Raw genomic sequence first — 21,803 nt, forward strand, 5'->3', positions numbered from 1 at the left:
CCCCCCCCCCTAGGCCCCCCCTAAGTGGGCAGTCAAAGAAGACATCTTGCCAAGGGGTTTTAGGCTGCCTCCGGATGTAGGAGGTGAATACAGTCTATATATTTTTTCCTTGCACAAAGATAATATTCCATGCATTTGTACAACGTTTTAACCAGCAGCCCCAACAAGCTGTTGAGTTTCTGTGCGCAGGAGGGAAGGGGGCAATTGGGGGAGTGGGGAGGGGTGACGCTGCTCAATGCCCTACCGGTGAAGGGAAATGGATGGTGCGCCTAATGTGTATCACTGGTGTTATTGGACAATTCCATGTCACTGGGACACCTTGTTTCCTCTTCGGGCCACCAATTTAGCAGATCGGTGCATTATGGGAGCTGTTGTTTTGTTTCCACCCAATTAAACGGTTGATTAATACAGCGAACGCAATGATTTGCACAGGGAAGGTGCAAGACTCGAAAAGCAATGCCCCAGTAGCGCAGATTCATCCAGTAACCCTAAAAGCCTCGGATCCTTCCTGTGTTTTACTAAAATAGGCCCCTTTCATCACCGCACACATCGTTAATCATCTGTCTGATCTGCCTACATATGGAGCCATTCTTCTCTTCACCTTTTTGATGGATGTAAGCGTCCATTGGGGGCGTTGGGGCGTTGCCCCACTAGCTGGACGACCGCACTGCCAAGTATGAAAAGGGATTTGAAATAATTAAATCTGAGCGGCGCGCAGTGACTCGGGCTCCCGCACTGCGTGCTACCGCCCCGGGACAAGCCCGACAGAATCGGGCATCGGACAAGGAACTGGGCTGTTGGGTGCGGGGCTGCAGCAAAGAGTGACATGCAACCAAAGAAGAATAGTGTAGAAGCAGCGAGCGGCCTGCGCATGTGAAATCCAGGAGTACTAAATCTTTCGACTGGCCGCGCATGCGTAGACTGGTAAACCTCCCCCCGTGCCCCCCCCCCTTCCCCCTCCAAATAGCACTCAGAGACTGTGGCAGGGACCCGGGGCCTCGGCCTCATTATGGGCAGAATAGTACCTGCTCGTAGGCAATCCTGGCGCAGTGGCGCTGTGAACGCTGCGCCAGGATTGGCTGCAGCAGCAGGATGGTGCGGCGCGTGGGTGTTGGCTGCTCTGCTGTTGGGCCGCATTGTATGGCCAATCACCAGCCACTAGCAGAACAGAAGACGAAGGCGCCATTGAAGACAGCAGAGGCGGCGCAGACCCGGTCACTGCGGTCAGTTAATTTTTTTACTTTTATTTTTAACCCCCTACCCTCTTGGCCCCCAACCTTGCGCAACCCCCTGCGCGTATTGCGACTGAATAAAGCAGGAGCCAGGATTCCTGGAAGACATGCCGCGGAGCCACAGGTTCGGGTGCAGAGGATCACACGTGCATGCGTTTCTCTTTGTGATGCACCTGGGGCAGAGGCGCCGATAGCAGCGTGTGTAAATTGGAATAATGGGACTTGTTTGATATTATCATAAGTAACCCCGAGGGCCCGGCCCAGGTACCACGGGGGTCCAATCTCAAGCGCTGATCAGACTCTGATGCGTATTGTAAGTCCCTTCAGGTGCAGAGCAGGGACACACCCCACTATGCCTTTCAATTAAACTTAATGTGACATTACCGCACAAAGCAGTGTAGCCTTGGACACTATAGCTCTTCATTTAGGTGAGTAAGGCATGCATGCCATTTCAAATAAAACAACTGTGTGGCTTTGAGTCCTAATCACACGGTCACATCTTTAATATATGTTCTAGTCTAGCAATTCAGAAATCTTAATTATATTAGGAATCATGCAGAGTAATCTACATGGATTTAAAAAATGTGAATAATACCGGGATGTGTTCACTTAAAAAAAAAAACTATTATTGACTCTGTCTTCTTCTTCTTGTCTGATCGTCGCCAGAGCGCCAAGAAACCACTGGTGAACACAAACACGCGCTATGTAAAATCGATTAACATAAACTGAAACCCATAGAGGCACGCTGTGCTGTAAAAATATAGGTACATAAGTTCTGCACTCATTATCTGACTATGCTCCTTGTTTTTAAAGCAGGTTGTATGTGACAGCGTATTTTGTCTTCTCTGATTGCACTATTTATTCTTCGTGCTACAATTGTTGAGGAGCAAGAGTCGCTGATGTATAATTCATGATGAAAAGTTTTTGGGATTTGCAGTATCTGAGATGCCATATTTGTCGAAGTGCCACGTCATGTTTGGGAGATTTTTTAGTTATTTAATTTCGATGAGTTTGGCTACTTATCTAAGACCAGTATATCAAATAACTCTGGGGTGACTTACTTTGAATTTGATGGTGCATTTCAGGCATGGAATGTGTACGTAAGTGCCTTCAGATTGAAACTGTTGTGTTCTGTGTAGGCTTTGAGGGGCAATTACATGCAACGGGGCCCTATAGGTGCCCTTGCTTACAGAGTTGATTGCTAGTCTCGGAGGTTGAGGGGCAGTAGTCTTTTATGACACTCCTTGATTGTCCTGGTGAAAACTCCAGGTAGAAGGGAGTAGTAGAATCTCCTTTCTAACCGGAATTATTGCTTTGAGCAAATCCATTTTTGCAGCAAGGAAGTGCAAACGCTTTCTCTTGTGTTAACAGAAACTGTAGCTTTGTTTAAACGGACAGGGCCTGTTCATTTATCATTTGCCCCTATAGATATTGAGAACAGATGTCTCTGCCCAATAACAGTACTGTTAGTACACCTCCTGCACCTGTCCCCAGCAGTTTGACTCATTTCTCTTGTCTTCATTTAAGGCTTTCCGGTTTGTTGCCCTGTCCTACTCGTATAAACTAAAGCACAGACCCTCAATTCTGATGCCTACAACTCTCAACAGCACACTACCCTGTGACAGTCCCTTAATGCCCTACCCTTCACTGTACTAAACTATCCTGCCTTTCACTGTTCTGTCTGCACAGCTCTTCAGTGGCCTTCACTGCCCACCGTCTCTATCTTGCTCTGCCCATCACTAACTGGCCTTCAGTCCACCTCCCTGCCATGCTTCTTGCTTCCTTGCACGACCGTCTTCCTCTGCCTTCTCAGCCATGCCCTGACCTTCATTATTATCTCACTTTTATTATAATTTTACTACCCTGACTGTGCCAATCCCTCTCATCTGGTTCCCTTTCCTTTCACGCCCATCCCACTGCTGAGCTCATCCTGAAATTTCACTGGCAACACACCGCTCTCATCCTTTCCCTTCACGCTGAGCCTAACTGCACTTTCACAATTGCTTTATTAACCTTCCTGCGTTCTCAAATTTGCATGAAAATGCACCATTTTTCCTCTTATGTTGTTCAGGCTTGCTCGCTCGCAACAGTGCAGTAGGCAAATTATTTTTCGCCCCACCACTTTCAAATGTCACCAGCCGACTGTCTAGGCCCCTCTTTATTCTGCACACAGATGGTAGGGTCTGTCCCGTATTATCGCACTAGGGCCAGTTCCAAGTTGTGTAATATCAATACTCCTAAGTAATCACTTACCACACCAAGGTATTGTGTGATCTGTGTCATGTGAAGTCATTTTGATCACTTTGGGGGTATTTAAGAGTGTGTACATGTATGTTCAGTATGATGTCTATAATATACAGCCATGCTCTTGTTTATCATACTTTCAGCTCACTCTGCCAGACCATAAGACCACTGGGTTGGTGAAATTTTGTACAGCAGACGCTTTGCTTTTGCTGGAGTTCGAGCCCCAATTTAATAATTTAAGGAATGTTTTGTATTATACAAGCACTTAAAAGGCAGAACCTCTAGATGGAACTCGTATATACATTGTGTGGCAGGGAACTACAAACGTGCTATATCTGTTTGAGCCAAACACTCAACAAAGCAGCTTGGCACTGTAATGTCTTCAGTATGGCATGGGGTTGAAGGGGCCTTCTCTGAAGGTTTTATACATACCTTACTTTGGACTGCCCGGAATGCCAATGCGAGTGGCCCTTTGTCATTTTGCCAACATGAAGTGGCCTGTCTGTTTACAGTCTGATCTGGTGCCTTGTCATTGAAACTGGAAGAAGGCATTCTTACAAACACAGGGCACCCTCAGTGGGCATGTGGAAAAACACAGGAACATGAATCTGTCACAAATCATGAACCGGTACTAGTAAAATAAACGGGCTTTAAAATGTTCATTTTTGAGGCAGACATGACCCCGGTATCCAGTATTACACCTCTGGCAGATGTTTCATGCGTCCTGCTCACAGATCTAAAGTTATGTTCATCTGGAAAGAGGGGTTGTTGTTCCCCCGGGTTGGTGAAAGAGAATGATTTACTTGCTTTCTTAAAGTTTAAGTCTCAAATGTTCCCTATATTAATATGTGAAACTCATTGTTGGCTTGGGTTACAGAAGTACTGAAGGTATGTTCTGTTACAGACTAATGTAAACCAACTGTTGAAGATTGGAGCCAGTTATTAGCATTTGTTATTGACTGTCTTTGGCTTGGAATTGTTTGATTGGTAACTCATTGCCCCCTTGATTTAGCAGAGTTTTTCGGCGGTACATCCAGGATGGCTTAAGTGATTTTAAAAATGGCCACTAGCAAATTCTCCGAATGGCAATAGCGCTATGCAAATTTCGTCACTCAGCTGCATAAAAAAAGTAACAAACATTGTCACTTTCAACACCAACAGTAACTTTTATAAAGGCAAAACTGAGTGCATGGCAAATGCTTGTTTATACGTCCACTCCAAAGCAAAACACATGGGTAAAAGGCATTGTTAATCTACACAAATAGCTCTAACTCTGTCAATTGCGACACCTATTGCATTGCAAATGCTTGTTCACGTTACTATTTGGAGCTCCTTTCCACTTCTCCCTACATCCCACCCCACAGACTCATCACCAATGCCTGCTTCAGGCAGAAGTAGACTCTCTCCTCATCTAGGGCGCCTTCACACCTGCAGGGCACAGTGGTGTATTCCCTCTATTTTCTCTTTCCCAAGAAGGACTGCTACCTCAGTCCTATCCTAGACCTCCAGCACCTCAACAAATGCATCCAGGCAATACATTTCCACATGGTCTGTCTTCAGGATATCATTCCTCTACTGCTGCAATGTGACTTCATGACTGTCCTCTATCTCAAAGAGGTCTACTTCCACATCCCAATTCATCTGGCGCAGTGTCTCTACCTCCGTCTTGTGATAAGTGACAAACATTAACAGTTCAAGGTGCTGCTGTTCAGTGTCACAACCCTTCCTAGAGTGTTTACATAGTGTTTAATATAGTAGTGGTAGCTGCGCACCTGTGGCGCCAGGACATCTACACGTTCCTTACCTGGCCGACTGGCTGATCAAGAGTGCAACTCAGCAAAAGTATCTTGCACACACTCTGTCCACTATAAACCTTCTACACAATCTGGAGTTTACCATCGACGCAATAATGTACCACCGCCAACCCCTTCTAATTAAAGCCTATCTAGGGGATATTGGGGGATGGGGAGTTCTCAACTCAGTGGTGGGCAGCCTTCTCCCAATCCTGCAAGGCTGCAGTCCTTCCAAGCAATGCCCGCTCTTTATCAGCCAGATCAACAGATCAGTCTGGACAGTCATGCGCCTCCTGGGCATGATGACCTCTTGCATTGCCCTAGTCCCACATGCCAGTTTACACATGCGCTCAATGCAAGAATGCGTAGCACAACAAGTGGACTGTCTTTTTCGTTTTTTTATATGCAGGAACAGCTATAGAGCACCTATAAATGTGGGGGAGGCTAATCTGTGCATGCTTAGTCAGGCCTTTGCTTTGCCCATACACACATGAAGAATGGTAGTTTGTAAGGGCATAGTTGGCAGTCTTGGCACTGGGGTTGAATTCCCATTGTAAATAGAAATAGCAGATATGTGAAAAAAGTCCTCAAAAAAGTGGCAGATGTCTGGCAGTTAAGGCCTTGAAATAGGCAGGTACTATTTAATATTTACCATGGTTTGTCACAGCGAGATAAATGCCCAAAACACAAATATTTGAAAAACTGTTCTGGGCTTTAGGAGTATGGTTTTAAGTTAAAAAAAAAAATGCAATAGTACTAAAAAAAATGCCGAATGATATCCTACGCGAATGAAAAATACTAAAAATAGGATCTTAATATTATTCTCTGTACAATCAATTACCCCTGAAGTAATTATTGAAACCTATAAAATGCCTTAGCACCCCAAATGATGACTTGTATGGAGAAGGAGCATGGTTATTGTTTTGACCATCTTGAACGTTGCTGCTTTGGAAACAATATGGCTCTTGGCTAGAATAAGAAGCATCAGACAGGCCTTAGTCTAATAAGGGTGCCTTTGTCAGATCAATTCCTTTAGCCCTAATTACTGTATTGTGCCCTATTAAAGTATTTCCAATGCATCGTTCATAAAACTATAATAAGATGGAGCATTTTAACTTTGGTGAATGAAGTTTAGAGTCGAATCGCATACCAGTTTAGCTGTATAGATGATGGGGATGGTGGAGGCTTCAAATTGAGTGAATTGCCAACTATGCAACCTAGTCTGTGTAATGATTGTGACGATGCGCTGCTATGCGAAAACTTTTATTTCTACAATTGTAACGACCAATGGATCAAAACCCAAAATGTTTTGTTTTTCAGATTCTGTCCTTTCATGGGGCCCATATCTTTATAGCACAGTAAGTTATGGCTTGATAATATTTATTTTGTTGGTCTAACTCAAAGCTTCAGTGAATGACTAAAGCTCTTCTATGCATTCTGAATGAATATACAAGTAAGATAGATCTTCTTCCCCATCCCGGACCCACAATGGCTGGAGAGAACCCTTCCCCCACATAATGCCTAGAAAAACTATGTGACTGCAAGTTCATTTTTAAGAAGTGTAATTCAATGGCTGCCTTTCTCTTTTCTAACAACATGCAGGCATATCTCTGTTCCCTCTTTCGTCCTTAACTACCTTCCACACACACTCAGCCAAATCAAGGTTTGTTAAATTCACCCATTCAACAGTTGAAGGGCCGCTGTGTTCTAAAATGGAAACCATGCCAGAATGAGAATCAGTTTTTTGGCGTCTGTGTGTTATGCTATCTACTTTTAGCTAGCTGTTCTGGGGTCTGTCTGTGAGGTGGTGAGGATGGGTGCAGAGTTATTAATATTTTATATTTCCATTCAACTGAAAAGATATTTTTTTTACCCTTCCTCCGCAACAGTTGTAAAGAAAAATCGTCTTGAATCTAATGATGGTTCAATACTTGCGAAGTACAGGTTATTGAACTTTAACACTAGTTCACCATCACTAGCGTCTTCCACAGATTACTATTGGTTCTTCTTTCTTTCCTTCCCTGGGTATAGAGATCCTCTGTGCCACCATGGTCTGGTAAAAATGAATCCAAAAGTTGGCCAAAATATGGCCGATTATGAGAAGCCTCTTCAAGTCAATAGTGCTCAGACCGGTTTTTTTTTCTTATGGGGTTGATGTTTTAAGTAGACATGGGGAAGATGGACACAGTGTGAGACGCATTTGTGAGCTCCCGACAGATCACCTTAATAAACCTATCCTGCTGAAAGTTAGACCCCCCTTAGTTATCGTCCCATCGCTTGATGTGATTCATTCCCCCTGCTGGCAGTAGGCCCATGTGGAGTGACTGTTTTGGCCAGTTTTTAGGAGTTGCGAGGGGAGGGGAGGGGAGGGGAGTTGCTGGTGGTATGGCATACGAACAGAGGGGATACCATGGACTGCGTTACTGAGTGGTGAGAGAAGGCTGCAAGCTGAGACCCCTTGGAGGAGGATTGCAGGAAACTTATGCAGTTGTGCACCAGATTGTCAGCGGATGTGAGCTACCTTCTCCTGCTGGGTAGTCCTGAGATTGGAGACTGTGCAGGACTCACAGAAAAGGTCATTGTGTTCCCCTGTACCCATTCACTTTAATCAGTTGTGCAGAATTGTGCTTGAACTTTGACTGTTCCCATGAGGCACAGGGTCAGACTGATTTACATATAGCCATGTCTGAACTGGGGTGGCAGAGTGGGCTAAAGAACGGTGAAGGATTAAACCCAGATCTTTTGACTGGGTGTGAGTGTTTGATTGATTCAGATGCTCCGTCCATCACCACCCCCTTTTGAACTTTGATGGGAGTCCGCTATCCCTGGGATGGCAAAGGTGACTAGCATGTCAATAGCTATTGCAACGAGGAGTACAATGCAGCTGGTGTTGCAGGTAGATTAGAGCTATAACTGCTCCCACCTCTATGTAAGAAAATGATGATGGAAATACATGTTTGTATTTAAGATGATGGTTTCGCCCTCCCGAGGTCCCTGATGGCTGCGCCGAATTACAGACTTGTACCAAATGGGGAGGGAGATTTCGCCACTGTTCGTTAGATCAGCCTGAACATAATTACTCCTGAGCCCATTACTACTCTCCCCCACAGCCAATACTGATCCTATTCAGAATACGTATAAAGAGCGATGGACACATCAAGGTGGAAGCTTGATCATCCTCTATGAAATACCTCAAAGGCTAGGTTGACTTGATGCAAAACACCACATTCAGCCTATCAAATTAATGAGGTCACTCGCACCACAGTAATAATCCGCTCCTCCTCGATCTCTTAACTGATTGAGTACCACTGAGAGGTTTGTCATAGGAGAGGGAGACCTATTGCACACTGACTCTACAACTAAATGGGTCTGGCAGTCAGACACGTGGCTGGTAGAGTAAAGGTGGACCTCGTAAGGAACTCACCATGGTGAAGCCAAATAATTCCAAGGCTGGTGGTTTGCCTGATGATGGGTTAACATAATGCGCAAATAGTGATGATGTGAATGCCCCCTTTAGCCATATACTAGCAGCCCGCCCTTGCGTTGCCCGGGGCAGAAGGGGGCATAATTTTCTGTTTTTGTGCAGTCCCGGCCGGGTACCCCGACCCCCGCCCGCCCCGACATTGCCTAGACTGCCCCCCGCCCGCCTGCCTCCCGCCCGCCTGCCTCCCGCCTGCCTGCCTCCCGCCTCTGCCTTACCTGAGCCGCTCCGGACTTGACCGCCACTCCCGGGCCCCTGCCCGCCCCGACATTGCTCAGACCGCCTCCCGCCTCGCCTTACCTGAACCGCTGCTCCTCCCGGAGGTCCGGACTTCACCGCCACTCTTCGCTGCTCGTCACCGCTCTTCCCCGCCTGTCGTCATCACGCACATCTAGGTCACGGTCAGCGCTACATCGCGGCCGGCGCTAGTTTTAGGGGACTACTTTGTTTGTAAATTTTAATTTTTCAATTTACGTTTTTTTTTAATTTTATGTCGCCTATGTCCATCTACACACCCTGAGGATTCCAACAATGTATTGGGTGTGTGGATTGGCGCTGTGGTTCCCGAGTTTACCTTGCCAAAAGGTTTCTGTTCTCGCTTTATAATAGTAGTATAGATAGAAGACCCTGCAGGAACACTGGCAAGTTTGACAAAATCTTAGTATATGGACATTAAATCCAACACTGAACCTTAGATTGATGCAGTTACAGTGGAAGTGGGATTGCTTCTAGCAGATCATAAGAAAATAAATGTAGAGGGCGGAGAGCCAAGAATCAAATGTGACTGCAATAAGACAATCTGTGAAAGATATGCAGACCCAACCTAAAGTCCAAAAAGAAGTTTGATTTCTTAAAATGAAGGCGGGTGACGGAGAAAGCCGCTCATGTCGTAGCAATATAAGAATTGTAGGCTTGCTGGAATGAGCTGAAGGGCTGAGCATGGAACGGTTTATTGAGCACTGGCTGGCCCAAACATGCTGAAAGGTAAAGTATCTCCCTTTTTTCTCTGTGGACCAGGCGCACAGGGTACCCTCCTGTGGTACGTCCCTGGTAGCCCCTCTCAGACCAGTAGTGGCGAGACTATTCAACTGTTGTGATAGAGATCACATTGTTAAAGTCTCAAAGAAGAAATCACTCTGGACTACGGAGAACAATAAAGAAAACTTACTTATGGACTACATACAGATGTTCAGAGGAAAAGGGAATCTTTTATCTAGTTAAAACGAATTACTGCATCAAATAGATGTATGTTATGCACGTATGCACTAAACTCTGACTGAAAGATGGGGATAAAGTCTGCTTCTTCCTGACCACAACAGAGGCCTGGGCATTGCTGGAGTCCAACAGGGATGTTGTCACAACAGACAAGCGTGACTCTGGATGGTCATCGCAAAGAAGAAGGTGATCTAATAGGAGCATGTAGGCAGACCCACCAAGGAACAGGCTGCCAGAGAAATTGTGGTTGTATCAAATGTAGTACATCAAAACCACCAGAATTAAGAGGGTGCTAAGGCAGGAAGAATTCCCCAAAGGCCTATAGGAGCAGAGTGATCTCAGAAAAGATAAATGCAGGGAAGGGTGCTAGTCAGGGTGCCCATTATTTTCCATCATCTTTGCACTTGCTGTGGACCTGCCATCATGGCTGCTGAGGACGAGAGGCCCCGAGTGGTGAATAGGCATAGATGGTAGCTTACACATTATACTTTTATATGCCAATGATGCACTTAATTATCTCCGATCCTATTGTGTAAGCTTAGCTATTTCTTATAAAATATGCCCTAGGCTAAAGCGAACCTGAACTGAAATTACATTTTTGACAACGGGTTCTTTGCATAATAGGACTGGGCCATTGAAAATTATCCAGAACTGTGGAAAATTTCATGAGGTACCTAGCACCTCATAAAAGCTGCACATGCTTTTGAGTCCTGATATGGGCAGGATGGCAATCTCAGTAATGCAGCATTTGGTTGGTGTTCCTTAAAAAATGGTGGGAGACCCCTATAATGAAGTCTTTTCTAAGACAAAATTGGAAAAGATTTTTGGGTTATGAGAAATGCCACACTAAAATACACTTAATTCAACTGCATCTACCACATGTATCTGACCCTGAAAATCATAGGTCGTATGCATCCAGGCCTGTTAACGCTCTCTCCGAAGATGTACAGGTATCAAGGCAAATGTTTCCATACGGTATGGCAATGAGCCATAACATAACATTTTTGGTGGAGAGTGCTAGAATGTGCGGCAGATCAAACTGGTAGGATGGTACCGAAAGAGTCGCTACCATGTCTTTTAGGTCTGATAGTACACACAGAGGATGAACGATCTGTGCAGATTCATAGGCTTCGCCTGGAGACTTGCAAAGAGACTCATCGCTATGGCGTGGAAGGCTCTTACCATTCCACCTTTGCTCATGTGGCAGAGAGACTGAAAAAGAGACACCATATTCGGAAATAGACACACTACGTATATCCCAGAGTTTGAATGGGGGGTTAACATACGCAATATGGAATGCCTGTGTGGAGAAAATTATTAGATAAATCAGATGAGAGATCCCATTGAGGCATCATGTGAGAACTTTTTATATTGTACCCTCCATTGTAAACTGTATCCCAGCTCGAAAGATGCTGGATAACGGTATGGGTGGTGCTCCCATTCAAACTGAATGTTCTAATTTCATAACTGATTTATAACTGTTGTAACCTACTTGTAGTGGGGAAATAATTGCTCTGTGGCTGAGCTCGGACCCAGGGTTTACTGTTGACTATTGGTTGCTGTATGTTTGAATGTAAAAACACAAAGTGGCTCCGCTGGTTAGTAAAAAGAAAATAACAATGTATTGATAGATTATTTTCATTAGTTGATATAGTTTTATGTAATGATGGTGATAATTTGGGAACAAAATGCGGTTGATGTATTAAAGTGGCAGAACATTTTCAAAAAGGTCTTTAGAGCCTTAAGATAACTAATGCGTGTCAAAATAATATGCCTTTACCCACATGGTAGAATTAGTAGTACAGCCTAATAACTTTTTATATCCGATTTTTAATTTTAAATAGGTGAAGGATAGTTCTACTTTTGCCTCGTATGTAATGATGGCAGGTTTGCACTGTAAAGCTTTAAGAGAAAAAGTCTTCTTTGTCAGAATTATGACTAGTTCTTTTACTTACATTTCCTATATACTCCGCTTGCTGAAATCTTTTAAATAGAAAAAACATTAAGCATGTTGGTCGTATTTTGAGCACATTTTAACAACATAGAATGTGTGTGTCAATAAGGATTTCACTCTCCTGTGAAGTATTGCAGTAAGCGATTACTTCGTATTCATTTTAGTGCCGTGATTGTATTGTATTTCAGTCTCTTCTTGATGATGAAGGCCTGGGCGAGGTCACTGAAATTGCAAATGAAGTCATGGATGCCATAAACAAAGGGAAGTACCTGGAAGCCACTAACTTGTGGAGTCAAACTGAAGATGTGATCGAGGAAGTAAGATTGTGTTTATTAAATTCGTAGAGTTCAGTCTTTAAAAAGTAAAGACTTTATAGATGCTACATATTTGAGTGGTTTAAGATGCTAAATTGATAAAATTACATACTACAATCTTCAATTCTCATTTATGGCAGAATTTACATTGTCTGGAATTCAGTTTTCTAACTTTATGTATAATTAGAATTTTGGATAAGAAACTGGAACAATATCAGTTTCTTTGAAATCTCTCTTGTATATTAATGTGTGTGATTTACACAAAGATGTCTACAAATAACAAGGAATATTTATAGGCTTTCTTAGCCTTCTGATGAATGCTGTTGTCTTTGTGTTTAGTGCAACTTGTAACAATTGCATTCTCTCTGCTTCATACACCTTGCTGGTTCACACCACTTTTTTTTTTAGACTGCATTTCTTTGTCACCTCCAATGTATCACTTGCACCCTATTCTCTCTTTTGTAGATGTCTGACTGATCACTTGACCTGTTACTTAAATATTGCCCAGCTCACACAATCATTCTGATTACTTGAGTGTGAAGGTATATCATTTTTTGTAATTGAAGTTTTGTTAAAAAAAATAGTCATGTGCTTTATGCCATTTTCATTTCTTCTTTGCGTCACATTGCCTGCAATCTTAAATTAACCTTTGCAGGAGGTCTGCTGTTTGACACTACAGAACAAGTTAAGCGTTGTTCACTAGTATACCTCCACATTTTCTCGTTTTTTGAGGGGGGAGGGGAGGAGTATAGTGCAAATTCACTCCTATTACTTAGCCTTCTGGCACTATATAATGTCTCAATTTAACATGCTTACTGAGAGATTAACTAATCGACCAAAAAAGCTGATCACGATTTACTAGGGACGTCCTAAACGAAACAGATTGGCCTCTGCTTTTAGGTGAAAAGGTTGTGAATCGAAATTTGCCTAGCTAGTGTAACGGTAAGTTTCAATTCTATTAAGGACACGGAGGCGAGGATTATGCTTTTCTTTCTCCACCATTTATTAAAATACAAAAACACAGCAGCCCAAGAAAAGCTCTTATTGGAACAAAAAATCATCTATTTCAAGAAAAACTTGTGAAAAACCACCAAGTATTATAAATTTAGTGCAAACGTCTCAGACTTTAACTACAAGTCCCAACACTCCAACTTGTAAGGACCCGAGGGTAGTCCTTTCACAGTGTCCATTATCCTTAGATAGGAAGTCCCCTCTCTCTGTCCTTCCTCTTTCTTTGCGAATTACGCTTCATCTTCACTGGTCCTGCTTGGCACCATCATTTCCTAGTGAGAAAACACATCTGCGTCAGCGTTGTACAACAAGATGCATGTCAGCAAAAATAAGCAGACACAACATCAGGCATGAATTCAACAGTACCGAAAACTGGAAACCTACGTACTTACTGAAATACGGGTGGGGCGCCACTTGTGGACGATCTGGGTGGGATAATCCTCGCCTCCGTGTCCTTAATAGAATTGAAACTTACTGTTACACTAGCTAGGCAAATTTCGATTCTATGGCAGGACCGGAGGCTCGGATTATGCTAGTTTAAAGCTTACTCACCACCAAACGGGCAATATCCACCACTGGCTTGAAGTAAAACTTCTTAAAAGTGGACTCTGAAGACCAATCCGCTGCTCGCATCAAGTCTTCCAATCGTGCACCTACTGCAAAAGCCTTAGAGGCCATGGCCCCTCTGGCAGAATGAGCTCCGAAACGTTTAGTATCTATGCCTGCTTCCTGCATGACCCAGCGCACCCACCTGGCAATGGTGGGGGAAGAGACTGCATGGTGTGGCTTTCGCAAGGCAATCAACAACTGACGTTCGCTCGGAGGGCGGAGATCCCAAGTGATGTCCTCATACGCTTTCAAACAGTGCACAACACACAATTTTGGAACACCCACGAAAGCAGGATACGTAATCGTCCTGGAGCCAATTTCGTACGGTGGCCAACCGTAAAGGTGACGCCCTCAGGCGAAAACACCCGTGCGGACACATACAGTGCTCGAACATCTGACACTCTGCGACACGACACCAAGCATAACAGCATGGCCAATTTGGCCGAAAGCTCCTTTAAAGACAAGTATCTATTAGCCTGCCAGGATAGAAACAAGTTCAACACTACATTCACGTCCCAGAGGACGGAGTAACGAGGTTCCGGAGGCAAGGACAACCGGATTCCTCGTAAGAGCCTGCACACATAAGGATGCTCACCCACAGGGGAACCGTCCACCGGCAGATGCGCAGCAGAAATCGCTGAACGCATGGCATTAATTGTGCGATATGCCAAACCCGCCGTAGCCAATTCCGCTAGAAAGTTTAGGATGGGAACCACTCCTGCGACCAAGGGATTCAGACCTCGTCGAAGACACTAACGCACCCACTTAGTCCAAGCGGATTTGTAGCGCTTCGACGTACTGGGAACCCAGGCTTTAGACAAAAGTCCTTCAGCCGGTCGCGAAAGCCCTGGGAGCGACCAGCGTCCCCTGAAAGCCTCCACACCATGAGGTGGAGAGAACCCTGCACGAGGAGGTGATGAGGTTCCTGATCTGGACTGAGAAGCAGGTGAGGAAACTAGGGGAGTAGGATTAGAGAATTCTAAAAAAGTTCCAGTAGAACTGGAAACCACACTTGAGACCTCCAGAAAGGTGTCACTAGGACCAGCTCCCCCCTTTGACGGCGAAGCTGAGCCACCGTTCTCGTTATCATGGAGAAGGGAGGAAACGCATAAGGAGACTCCCGGCTCCAGTCCTGAAGAAACGCATCCTTGGCTTCCGCTGCCGGATCCGGCCTCCAACTGAAGAACCTCAGGAGTTGATGGTCCAACCGAGAGGCAAAGAGGTCGATCGAAAAAGGACCCCCAAAGGTTGTTCAACCATTTGAAAAACCTGAACATCTAGCTTCCACTGACTGAAATCCCGCAGATATCTGGAGTGCCAGTCCGCCACCTGATTGGACTGGCCCGGTAAGTACTCTGCCTGTACTGACACATGATTGTCCAGGCAATAGGTCCAAAACTCCTTCGCTAGATTCGCTAGCGCACAAGACCGAGAACCTCCCAAATGGTTTACATACCGCACGGCTGAGACGTTGTCCATCTTCAGCAGGACGCACGACTGCACCGAATCCTTGGTCCAGCAACGAACGGCAAAGGACCCCGCCAAGAGTTCGACAGTTGATGTGCAACCTCTGCACCTCTGGCGACCAGGCGCCGCCTGTGGAAAACTCTCCGCAGCGTGCGCCCCAACCGGCTCCGCTGCCATCGGATTCGATAACCAAATCCGGGACCAACCCAAAAATCGCTCGACCTTTCCAGGCCTCCATGTGTGAAAGCCACCACATCATCTCCTCCTTTACGTCTTCCGAGAGAGGAACTACTTGATCGTAAGACAAACCTCTGCGCAAATGAAAAGCTTTGAGGCGTTGGAGGGCCCTGTAATGAAGCGGCCCTGGGAAAATCGCCTGAATGGATGATAACAAAAGGCCCACCACTCTGGCGATCTGCCTCAAAGACGTGTGGGATCTCCCCACCGTCTGCCGCAACACATGCCGGATCTATACAAATACAACACATTTACATTTAACACATTTACATCTTGGACAATTTGCGGGCTGGAAGACTGAGGTTGGATTCGACAGAGTCTATGATGAAACCCAAGAACTCTATCCGTTGAGAGGGAACAGGAACCGACTTGGCCTCGTTGATAACAAACCCCAGCTTCTGTTAAAGTGACACCGTTAGCTGCAACTGCATTCGCAGCCTCTGAGCGCATTGGTCTAAAAGCAAAATGTCGTCCAAGTAGACGATGAGTCGAATGCCTTGACCGCGCAAAAACTCTATCACCGGGTGCAACACTTTCGTGAAGCACCACGGAGCGGAAGACAGACCGAAAGGAAGGGCCACAAACTCGAACACCTGACCCTTCCAGACAAACTGCAGGAAGCGACGGTGCGGGGGATGAATGGGAACCACCAGATAGGCGTCCTTTAAATCCAACCGCACCAACCAGTCCTGTGAGAGAAGAATGTCGCTCAAAAGATGGATCCCCTCCATCTTGAAGTGGCGATACACCAGCCACCCGTTGAACTCTCTGAGATTAATGACTGGGCGAAGGCCTCCGCCGGGCTTGTCCACAAGAAACAGGTTGCTGATGAACCCCAAGGGATGACTTGTTGAACGACGAACGGCCCCTTTGCGAAGCAAGTCCGCGACCTCTTCGTCTATCAACAACGCATCGGACTCTGAGAACACCATCGGAGGAGGGGCACTTACCTGAAAAGGCTGATCGTAGAATTCTATATGGAAACCGCGGACGGTTTGTAACACCCACGCGTCTGCTGTGAGATGTGCCCACTCCCCCCAGAAGGCCGCTAATCGGCCGCCAACACGAACCTGGTCCGCAGGAATTACACTCACCGGTAGCGGAGTTGTTTCTGGCACCCTTCCTGAAGCCGCGACCTCCGAAGCGCTGTCCTCTGGTGGGATAGAAGTTTGTATAGTTGGCAGATGTATTATACTGCCCTCGTCCGGAGCCTTGCCCTCTGTTGGCGGCATTCTGTCCACCACGGCCGGTCGCACAGCCCCTGCTGCGACCAGCCCCGGAGGAAAAACGCTGTTGGAAAACGCGTTTAATGCTGGATTGTGCCTTGTCCAGCGCGGTAAAGGTGGAGACGAATTTGCCCAACTCCTTAATGAAGGGCTCGCCAAAGAGACCCCCTTGGGCCACAGCCCCCGCCTCCGAAAAGGCTAGGTCCCCTAGCTTCGGGTCAAGCTTAATTAAAAAGGACCGTCGGCGTTCCGTCGATAGGGTGCAGTTGGCGTTACCCAAGAAAATAACCACCCTCTGCGCCCAATTAGACAGCACCTCAGGGGAAATGGTTGCACCCGTGACCTTTGCTTCCTCCCCCATATCTAGTATGTTAGTGATCGGACCCACTGGGCCCAACAACTTATCTTGACAGGACCGCCAAGAACGGTCTATGCCCTTGCGCGGGTCCTTCATGAACTTTGCCAAAAATGTCGCCATCTTGGCATCAAGGTCTGGAGTCATGGCCACTTTGCCTTCTAAAGATGGTCTAGGGCATTCCCCCCGTAAACAACCTCTGGCCTCCTTTTCCAGTGGTTTGCGTAGCCTGCTCGCAACGAACTTGGCTACCTTGTCGCCCAGGCCCACGCAGCTGACCGCGGATGAATAATTTCATCCAGGTCCAGCATGCCCGAGCTATCCCGAGGCAACTCCGCAACCGAGCCCGAAGGACGCCAGGAACGGTCCGACTCACCATCATCATCCGAATCCGGGGAATCCCTGTCAGGAGAAGAAGGTGCAACCTCAGAAGGTGCCACCGGGACAGGGGCAGCGGGCTGCTCCGCGGGGGGGCGCGGTCGCTTTAGCTAAGAATGCGTCCCTAAGACACTCAAAGGCGCCCTTATCCACCCCTTGGGCACACTCCGAAGGCCCTTCCCTGCAAGGTTTCTTTGGGGATGGGGGACCCTCCCCTGAAGGGCCTGTAAGGTCAGCGCGAGCCAGCTTGGCGCACTTCTCTACAATGCGCTCTGAAAGGCGGTCCTCCATAGGGCCAACCACCTCAGTCACACACCTGTAAATAGAACTATCAACCGCTTGATAGAACTCCTCATCATTCAGGTAAGAATGGGACTCTTCATAGTACTCATCCTCCATGATTAAAGTCACCCTGAGAGACAACCCCCCGTACACGTGACCTAGAGACACCCAAAGGGCTCCCAAACACTGCCCCAGCAAAGTGGAGGTCAATAAGTATTCAGACAGACCGAAGCACTGCACAGCTTTTGGGCGTCAGGGACTGACCGCAATTAGGGCGCACTCAGACCCCTCACAGCGCGCTGACCCACCACAACGTACCAGGTCTGCCCCCCCACCCCCCACAGCGAGCTACCACACCAGGAGCTAAGGAGTCCTCAAACCGGCACCACCGGCAGAAACGCGGTAAAACCGCAATACAGACTCTCAACAGGGCGTAGAAGTGAATAAAATCACTGAATCAGGGCTAGAGACCCAGACAGAACTGGGCGTAATTGAGGGGGCACGAGGGCAAGGCTCCGCGTTCGTTGGTCTCCTCAGCGCGGCTCCTCTGAGGAGAAAACCGCGCTGAAGACCAACGTGACGCCACAGTGCCCTCTAGCGGCTGATACACGCCGCGCAACAACAACGGGAATAGAAGTCGCGAAAGGAGCGGAAAAACAGCTCCCGTGACGCCCTCGGGGCTCTGAAAAGAAAAAGCTGCCACAGCGCTTCTTCAGACCCCGAAAGATGAACCAGGAAACCCCAAATGTGAGGCAAACCCAACAAAAAACCCAAGAGCAAAGAGAAAACACTTAACTGGCTGCGTGAGCAGCGAAGAAAGAGGAAGGACAGGGAGAGGGGACTTCCTATCTAAGGATAATGGACACTGTGAAAGGACTACCCTCGGGTCCTTACATGTTGGAGTGTTGGGACTTGTAGTTAAAGTCTGAGATGTTTGCACTAAATTTATAATACTTGGTGGTTTTTCACAAGTTTTTCTTGAAATAGATGATTTTTTGTTCCAATAAGAGCTTTTCTTGGGCTGCTGTGTTTTTGTATTTTAATAAATGGCAGAGAAAGAAAAGCATAATCCGAGCCTCCGGTCCTGCCATAGAATTCCAAAGTGTAGCTCCTTGCACCTTAAGTAGTCATCTGTCTTGAAAATGCCCTCCAGTTTGCACTTTGATCTGAGGTGTTGTCTCGCACATACTGCTCAAATTTGTCTGATAGAAATGTCAGGCTCTTACCATAAAAGACTACAGGGAGGATAGAGGCAGGTTTTAAACATACAATTCGGTCATGCCCAGTTGTTTGTTCTGCAAAAAGTTACATTTGTAGAAAAAGATAGCAGGATCAACGCTAACAAATGTCTGCACAATGCATTTGAAACGTACATGTGGAACACATTTCTTGAAGTTGATTGATACCCAAATCATGGTTGAATCTCAGCAGGGGGTATGAGTTTGTGCCTCTTGCTACCATTTTGTGGTAATCCATCAAAGGGGCCTTGTAAGGGTTGTAGTAGTTGGGAGGAGAAGGTATTCTCTGAAATTAGTGGTGAGGGTTTTAGCCCGCAAGGCGTTCCCTAATAGGACCAGTACCCTCCAGATATGCCCCCGCCGCCCAACTACCCTAGACATGCAAGATCCCCACATTTGAAATCACCAGAGATTCAGATGGGGTTAAAAAGGCCATGTTTATTCACACATTGTATAAACATGACAAGCAATAACATGCATATCAAAATCACAAGTTATAACATAACTACATTTATGAGCATATCAGCTCCATGAGCATATCAGCTCGATCACCTTCCCAACCCTAAGGGAGGAACACCATTTGATTCGCATCTCGCATCCCGCCCCGCGCCTAGAAGGCTCTCAGTCTCTATCGGACGCTCTGGCCAGCTTCTTTGAGGAGAAGGTTAGTTCCATTTTCCTCACCTTCTCTCATTCCTCCCCTTCCCCCTCCCCTGTGGCACTTCCCATCAATACTCCTCCCATCTTTTCATCTTTCGATACCATCAACCGGGAACATATTCAACATCTGGTAGCCAGCACCAAATCTGGATCCCCCCTCGACCCATGTCCCCCAGCTATTCTGAATCTCATCCCAGAAGCAATTTCTCCCGCGTTGTCTACTATCTGCAATGCCATGTTTTTAACAGGCATCTATCCATCGGTTTGGAAGGAGGCTATCATTAAGCCACTTCTAAAAAAGCCAACTCTGGACCCTCTTCTCCCTGCCAGTTAAAGACCTATCGCCTGTCTCCCCTTCCCAGCCAAGATCTTCGAAAAAACAATGAACATCCAACTTTCGAAATTCATTAACGACAACGATCTACTTGATGACACCCAGTTTGGCTTCAGACAGGGGCACGGAACGGAGACAGCACTGCTTAAAGCTGCAGATGAAATCAGAGCAACGATGGACAAGGGAGGAGCGGCGGTCCTAATACTTCTGGACCTTTCTGCTGCATTTGACACGGTCGATCATGTCACTCTGATCGACCGTGTCTCGGCTTTAGGAATAAGAGGCAAGGCCAAAGATCTTACTGCTTCATTCTTGGCCAATCGCCCCCAGACAGTCAAGATGGGTAATTTCACCTCCCAGACCTTCTCCCTCCCATGCGGAGTCCCACAGGGCTCCTCGCTAAGTCCGACGCTTTTCAATATCTATGTATCGGACTTAGCGAGGGTGATAAAATCGCATGGAATTACCCTTACAACGTACGCCGACGATACTCAACTAGTATTATCGGTGCACAATAATGGAACATCTGTCGCAGCCAACTTCCAAGAGGGAATGAAGGCGATAAGCTCCTGGATGTCATCAAACTGCCTCAAACTAAACTCCGATAAAACGGAGGTGATGACATTCGGGAACTTGCAGCCGGCATGGTCCCCACAGTGGTGGCCATCTCAGTTGGGTCCCCCCCCCCCCCCAACCGGTAGTCAAGGTCCGCAATTTGGGAGTCACATTCGACAATAAGTTGACTTTCCTCCATCACGCCAATGCTGTGGTATCATCTGCCTTCTACACCCTAAAAAAAATAAAAAAACTACTTCCTTACTTACCACAGTCCGCGGGCAAAACACTTATCAGCACCTTAGTATTCTCAAGAACCGATTATTGTAACTCCCTTCTTCTGAACGCTCAGGAAAAGGTACTCCATAAACTCCAGACGGTGCAAAACGCCGCGGCCAGAACCCTACTATCCATCCCCAAATTCACCTCAACGTCCCCTTACATCAAAGAGCATTAAATAAATAAACTGGGTATCCTACGGCAAGTGCCGTGCACCTGCCCCTTAGAGTGGTGGGTCCCGCCCTTCTATCCTTGTCCGCCATTACCGGGGCCCACCTCTCGACCACCAGGCTGCCCAGGGTCGCCCGGGAGGCCTCGAAATCTGTCACCCTAGCCTCCCCAGCCGGTGGTCACTTCCTTCCAGTGGAGAGCTTGCCATATCCCCCCTCAGAGCTGGTCTATGGAGCCCGGCAAGCGGGCTCCCATCCATCTTGTTTAGCCACTATTTACTGATCGCAGGTCTCTTCTCCGCAGAACGCCCCTCAAACCATTAATCTAAGGGACGGGTGGGTGGGAATTTCGAAAAGCCCTCCTGGATCTCGAGAATGGCCAGGAGCCGGTGTGAGCAGTCAGGTATCCAGGAGTGATAGCGGGAACAGAGACCCCAGTCACAGGGAGTTGACCCTAAATAGGCCCAGAGTCTCCACCCCCTGAGCCTCGGGTCACGCGATATCGCCAGGGCTGACATGGGTCGGCTGGACGCCGATTAGGCCGTCCGCCCGACCAACCACCAGAGACCAGGAGCGGGCGGGGTCCGGAGAGGCCGGGTCCTAAGTGCGCGCGTTGTGATTCTCCACGCTTGTCATAGGACCCGTACCCTCCAGATATGCCCCCGCCGCCTAACTACCCTAGACATGCAAGATCCCCACATTTGAAATAACCAGAGATTCAGGTGGGGTTAAAAAGGCCATGTTTATTCACACATTGTATAAACATGAC

At 46.8% G+C, this 21,803-nt stretch overlaps 1 protein-coding gene across 1 annotated transcript in view; it reads left to right on the forward strand.

Moving 5' to 3' along the window:
- LOC147667184 (retinoid-inducible serine carboxypeptidase-like) overlaps positions 1-21,803 on the forward strand; it is a 236,926-nt gene that overhangs the window by 67,164 nt on the left and 147,959 nt on the right. The window contains exons 7-8 of the mRNA XM_086948868.1: positions 6,590-6,627; positions 12,108-12,236. Of these exons, the coding sequence (XP_086804994.1) occupies positions 6,590-6,627; positions 12,108-12,236 (167 nt within the window). The remainder of the gene's footprint in view (positions 1-6,589; positions 6,628-12,107; positions 12,237-21,803) is intronic.

The sequence above is a fragment of the Lissotriton vulgaris genome, unplaced genomic scaffold (assembly GCF_964263255.1).
Source record: "Lissotriton vulgaris unplaced genomic scaffold, aLisVul1.2 SCAFFOLD_1428, whole genome shotgun sequence".
Classification (NCBI taxonomy): Eukaryota; Metazoa; Chordata; class Amphibia; order Caudata; family Salamandridae; genus Lissotriton; species Lissotriton vulgaris.